Source organism: Camarhynchus parvulus, chromosome 8 (assembly GCF_901933205.1).
Source record: "Camarhynchus parvulus chromosome 8, STF_HiC, whole genome shotgun sequence".
In the NCBI taxonomy this organism is placed as follows: Eukaryota; Metazoa; Chordata; class Aves; order Passeriformes; family Thraupidae; genus Camarhynchus; species Camarhynchus parvulus.
The window spans coordinates 1243773-1249547 of record NC_044578.1 but is presented as its reverse complement, the minus strand read 5'-3'; the positions used below and the strand labels follow the sequence as shown (position 1 = coordinate 1249547).

At 50.2% G+C, this 5775-nt stretch overlaps 2 protein-coding genes across 2 annotated transcripts; one reads left to right on the top strand and one right to left on the bottom strand.

Annotated features, from left to right (window-relative positions):
• Nucleotides 1–327: 327 nt before the first annotated feature.
• On the top strand, nt 328–1918 carry TCTEX1D1 (Tctex1 domain containing 1). Its single transcript, XM_030953602.1, has 3 exons — nt 328–384; nt 460–584; nt 1027–1918. Exons 1-3 carry the CDS (start codon nt 348–350, stop codon nt 1228–1230), a joined length of 366 nt encoding a protein of 121 aa, XP_030809462.1. The 5' UTR covers nt 328–347; the 3' UTR covers nt 1231–1918.
• Nucleotides 1919–1992: 74 nt separating this feature from the next.
• Nucleotides 1993–3947, bottom strand: INSL5 (insulin like 5). The gene is made up of 2 exons (XM_030953536.1): nt 3785–3947; nt 1993–2249 (listed from the first exon to the last, which is right to left on the bottom strand). Exons 1-2 carry the CDS (start codon nt 3945–3947, stop codon nt 1993–1995), a joined length of 420 nt encoding a protein of 139 aa, XP_030809396.1.
• Between the last annotated feature and the right edge of the window lie 1828 nt (nt 3948–5775).

Below are 5775 nucleotides of genomic sequence, written 5' to 3'. Positions count from 1 at the left end.
GGGGCGTGCAGGAGTCATGGGAACCTGTGGGGACTGTAGGGACACACAGGGAGCTGTGGGGACACCAGGGACTGCAGGAATATGTGGAAGCCACGGGGACACACAGGGAACTGTGGGGACCCCGTGGGAGCCACGGGCACCTGTGAGGGCTGTGGGGACACACAGGGACCGCTGGAAAACCTGGGGAGCCGGGGGAGCCGCAGGAACTCACAGCCGTGAGGGTGGGAATGGCGAGGCCGGGAATGTGGGGAAATAGAGGCGGGGAACGGGAATGCGGAGGCGGGGAACGGGATCGCGGCGGGCGGGCCCCGCTCCCGGCGCCGCCTCCCCTCACGCAGCTGAGGGCAATGGAGGGCGGTGAAACCCCCGCCGAGCCCGGCTCTGGTGGGTGTCGGTTGCCCTTGTAAAACCCTCTAGCGCTGCGATTTTTCCTTCCTAAACTCGGGCTTTGCCTCGCAGGGCCTGCCAGGCGCTTCCCGGTGGCGGCGGTGGAGGAGATCCTGAGGGATGTGCTGGGGAGCGCCCTGAGGGAGCGGCGCTACGAGCCGGGGCCGTGCCGGGAGGCGGCCAAGGACATCGCCGAGGTGGGACCGGGACGGGACACTTGTGCCTCCATGGGTGCCCCAAATATCCCCCAAAATGCTGATAAAGTTGAAGATAAAGGCTGGAGGTGGTGTTGAGATGCCGGCAGGGGTTGCTCAGAGGAGGGTGCAGACACATACGAGTTAGTTAATGGATTTACAGGCTGGTTTGGGTGGGGTTGAACCTTAAAGCTCATCCAGCCTCAGGAACACCTGCCACTGTCCCAGGTGCTCCAGCCCCAGTGTCCAGCCTGGCCTTGGGCACTGCCAGGGATCCAGGGGTAGCCCCAGCTGCTCTGGGCACCAGTGCCCTGGAACAATTCCTAATTCCCAATCTCCCATCCATCCCTGCACTCTTGTCAGTTCAATACCATTCCCCCTTGCCCTGCTGTAAATCCATCCCCGTTTTTTAACCCGTATGGACTGAATCTGTTTTTCTCCGCAGGTTGTTAAGGCGCGGGTCAAGGCGCTGGCGGTGCCCAGGTACAAGATCGTGGTGGTGGCACACGTTGGGCAGCTGGGTGGGCAGAGCCTGCAGATCAGCAGCAGGTGCCTCTGGGATCCTGAGAGCGACACCTTTTCCTCCTACGTGTTCAAGAACACCTCGCTGTTTGCTGTGGCAAATGTCTATGGTGTGTATTTTGAATAGGGAGGTAGTCGAGTTTAGCAGCAGGAGAAATTAATATCCAGCCTAACTCTTCCCTGGCTCTGTTGTTGAAAAATCTGTGAAGGACCGAGGTACTCTCACCTGCTTTGAAATGTGAGCCTTTGGATGAGTGGAGTAAGGGTCTTTCCCAGGGTTTTCTCTGGAAGTGGCTTTCTATGACATAGTTTTGCAGCTGATTGCTGCTTTCAGAACTTGCTCTGTAGGGGAGATACTTTCAGAATATTGCCTGTAAGCAATGTTTTCCCTGTTCTCCTCCAGGAAACATTACTGGAAGTATTTGGATAAGGGAATAAACCATGGGTTTTGCCTGCCCACTTTTGGGGCTGGTACTGATGGTCCTGAGTCTCTCCTGGTGCAGCCATTCCCCACCGAGGTGGGGTCTGGCTCACCTTGCTCTGAATCTGAAACCAGACTTTTTGCTACCCCTATTTCCCAGCTGAAACCTGCTGTTAGGTTTTCCTGAGTCAGAGAACAAACTTATCACAAGCTGCTTATTTTATTACATTTTAGGTGCAGAGCTGAAACTAGAACAGTAGTTAGTTGGGAAGTAATACTTATGTACTCATAAGTCAAAGTTTAACTCTAACTCACACTGTGAAATGCAGACACCCTGAAGCCACTTACTGGTGTGCACTGTGACCTTTAACACCCAAAAGCTACAATTAAAGAACACAACTGAAAGGACTGTGGTTTATGTCATGATTATTTTAATCTCTGGAAGCTGTGACACCGAGCTGCTGCATTTCAGCACAGGGAGCTGATCTCTGTCCTGCTGCAGCCCTCATTGCAGCAGGATGTGGCCAGCAGCTTGGCTGCCTCACGCTTGTTGAGCACAGGAACTTTGCTGTCTTGCTCAGCTTTGCTTGCTTGCTTTTGCAAGTCTTGCTCAGCTTTGACGTCCTGGGGTTCTTCTCTGTGGATCCCCAGCCTCAGCTCTGGGTGTGGTGAGAAGTCAGCGTCACCCTCGTCCTCATGTGGGAAATGCTGGGGGTTTTCACTCTCTGTCGCAGGAAAATGAGAAGCTGAAAGTCGTGGGAAGATGAGTAATTTATGCTTTTTATCTTTACTAGAAAGACAGACCAAGCTACAGCCAGGGAGCTGAGTGTTGCCCTCTGATAAGAGCACCACATCGTGGGCTCCTCACTGTGAGGAACAGTCTGTGATCAAGGTGGTAAAACTGAGGCGTTCAGGGATTTATATTGAAGAGTCCTGTGGTGCCTCGAGTCTTACACTGATATATTTGCTTCTCCAGGAAAAACTGTGATTTGATGTGTCAGAGGCTCTTGACCAGTACGTTGAGCTGGACCTGGGGGGTTCCTGAATTGCAGGTGTTGCATTAAGGCATCAGATGCCCCAGAGTTCTGGGTGTTCTCACAGAAATTACAGGCCAGCTGCAGTTGAACCACCTCAGTACAGCTGGGCTTTGTGCAGTCTGTAAAGGTGTAGTAGCTCTCAATTTTTAAATGCAAAGTTCTTCAACAGATTTTGGGGAGGAGGTTGCCCATGCTACCACTTTTGTATTTGTTTAAAGCTTCTGCTACAAGAGAATTTACCAAAAATGGAGATGTAGGAAGTGCAGAAAGCCTCTGTTGCTGTCCTCTGCCTCGTTATTTTCTTATTCCGTATTTATTTTAATCAGAGTACAGATTTCCAGCTGTGTATGTAACAATTGGATTTTCTGACTATCAAATCAAAATTTTCTGAGTGTCAAGAAATGTGCTAGTAAGTATAAATATATACAAAAGCATGTGAAGGTGCTTAAATTGCAGAGGAGATATTCAACATGCTTTAAGTACAAAGTTTTATAAAGTTTCTGGTTTCTAGTGGGGAGAGTGAAGACCACAGCAAGACACTTGCATAAGCAAAATTTGTCACTGAAATGGGATGGCAGGTTTTCAGTGATAGCCTTGCCTTGGATCCTGTTCCTCAAGTAAGCTTAAAAAATCTTGGTCTGAAATATTTTTCTTTAGCAAAACAGCCCATGTGAAAGTGCTTAAATTGCAGAGCAGATATTCAACATGCTTTAGTTACAAAGTTTTATAAAGTTTCTGGTTTCTAGTGGGGAGAATGAAGACCACAGCAAGCCACTTGCACTGCCTTTAGTGAAACTTGTCACTGAAATTAGATGGCAGAGAGATTTTCAGCCTTGCCTTGGATCCTGTTCCTCAGGTGAGCTTAGAAAGTCTTAGAAGTCTGAATTATTTTTCTTTAGCAAAGCAGCGCAGGAAGCTGAGCCAGACAAGCTGCAAGGAGAGGGAGCAGAGCACAGCCCGTGTTGGGGGTTGGAGCTGCAGGGATTGAGGGGAGCAGGGGATGTGCTGCTCCCCAGCCCCCTGGGATGCCCTGGGATCCCGTGGGATGGTGCAGCAGGCAGGGGATGCCCTGGGATCCCGTGGCATGGTGCAGCATGCAGGGGATGCCCTGGGATCCCGTGGGATGGTGCAGCAGGCAGGGCAGGCCCCTGGGATGCCCTGGGATCCCGTGGGATGGTGCAGCAGGCAGGGCAGGGCAGGCCGGGTGCCGTGGCCGTACTCACCCCGCAGGTCGCGGTCCCTTCTCCAGCGCGAGCCGCCGCAGGTGAACACCACGGCTCTGATGAAGTCTCTCCCGCAGAGCCTCACCTTGCTCCCTTCCCCTGTCCCTTCCCGTGCCAGGAGCAGGAGAACAAGGCAGCCCAGAGCCAGCAGCGCGCCCCTCATGCTGCCAACGTGGTGCTACCCAGCTGGGCGTGGGCAGGGCTGGAGGGATGAGGTGGGGAATTCTGCTGGAGCTTTCCCATTTATACTGACGGTCTGTCCACTCCACTGGGCAACAGCTCACTCTGAGGGTGGCAGTGTTTGCTAAAAACAAATAAACTGCTTGTTTCTGGTCATGTTTGAAGTGCTTTGGGATCTCAGTCAGGTATGAAAGATTTCTGTACGTAGCTGCTTTACTGGGAACACCCGAGGTGTGACAGTTTATGGGATATGGCTTGGGTGGATGCAGTTAATGTGTGTTCTGCCGGAACAAAAGGGTGTTTGTGATGGGATTTGTCCTCAGTGGGTTTGGTGTCTGTGTTCCCCACACAGCCTGATGCCCAGTCCTGGCTGGGATCTTTTTGTGTTGGTGATCCCAAAGAAAAATGGAATGAGCTCCTCCCCATGATATCTGCATCATGCACCTCTTCATTCCCCACCTTGGCCACTGCTAACTGTGGATGCTTGTGGGGAAACCCTGCCAGTGCCAAGCACTGCTGAGAAAATCCACTCCAGAGGGGTTTGTGCCATATATTGCTATCCCAGCCAGGATTCCCAGTGTGCCAAGAGACAGGACATGATCCTGCAGCACATGGAGCTCGGTCTCTGCTCTGGGAACAGAGCTTGGTTCTGACTTACTGGTTCCTAACGTTGGCTTCAGTGTATTTACGTTTCTATAAAAAAATCCTTGCAATAAAATGCCTCCAGGAGGAAATTTCTGGGTTATATGGTCAGAAATTCCATGTTTAAGAACAAAATACATGAGGAACTTTGGAGATCTTGAGCCTTTCCTAGCACCACAAGGATTTTCCAGCACTATAAAGTTTACAGGTAATTGATTTTCACTGTGTGCAGGATGGGTTATGATGTGTTACAGAAAGCTTGTTTTTTAGCACTAAGCAAACAGTCATGGGCATGAATGGAAAATACAGGGTGTATTTTAGTCAGATTTATAATAATGATTAACAAATGTTTCACCTTAACAAGTGTCTTCCCTTGAAACACACCAAGATGAATTTTATGTCAGGGGAAGTTTGCATGTGCTCTGTCAGGTGTGCAGCACACAGAAGTGGATGTTAATGCAACAAAAATGATCCTTAATTCAGTGATGTGTTTGAGTGCTGGGCGTTTATTGTCAGGATAATGAGAGAGGCTGCATGTTCTGCATCTATAAAATACAGGTTTCCATACGTAATGTGCTTGGCAGCAGGGCTACAGCTTGTGCTTACTCACTCCTCTGGAGACGCTCCCTGTTTCCTGTGGCCAGGAAGTGCCTGGAAATCCTCCAGCTGGATATTTTTTTCTGTTTCTTCTGCTCTGCCCCCCAAAAAAGCCAGCCCAGACAGCCAAACACTGCCTGCTTTCAACCAAGGAGGAAAGACTGTGAAGGAAAAACAGAAAGGGATAAAGGCCCAAGGAGAAAAGACTGCAGAGACCTTTCCATGATCAGGATTCCAGAGAAGGCCACCCATGCATGAGCACTGATGGTGCAATGAGGGGACTTCCAGGAGGAAATCGAGGCCGTTTGAAAGAAGTTTCTAAGCAGTGTGGCTTCAAAGAGAAACTTTATTGATTAGAAAAGATAACCAGTTTATGTTCCCACTACAGCAAGTGTTTCCTGAAGGAGAAGGGATATCAGCTACTGTTAAACAGCTCCAGCAGGAGCAACAATGTCATACAAGGAGCCAACCTGGAAAACAAGAGGAAAAAGAGCTGATTCTTCTGTGGAATTCTGTTAATGCTGGAAAACAGCACTTTTTGGCAGGCCAGGTTGGGTTGCATTTGTGCTGTC

Excerpts from the sequence above, each read along its gene's own strand:
- TCTEX1D1 (XM_030953602.1), top strand. The coding sequence starts at position 348 with ATGGAGGGCGGTGAAACCCCCGCCGAGCCCGGCTCTG. Across the intron at positions 385-459 it reads CCCCGCCGAGCCCGGCTCTG|GGCCTGCCAGGCGCTTCCCG; the intron begins GTGGGTGTCGGT and ends TTTGCCTCGCAG. Across the intron at positions 585-1,026 it reads CGGCCAAGGACATCGCCGAG|GTTGTTAAGGCGCGGGTCAA; the intron begins GTGGGACCGGGA and ends TTTTCTCCGCAG.
- INSL5 (XM_030953536.1), bottom strand. The coding sequence starts at position 3,947 with ATGAGGGGCGCGCTGCTGGCTCTGGGCTGCCTTGTTCTCCTGCTCCTG. Across the intron at positions 2,250-3,784 it reads AAGGGACCGCGACCTGCGGG|AGAGTGAAAACCCCCAGCAT; the intron begins GTGAGTACGGCC and ends TTCCTGCGACAG.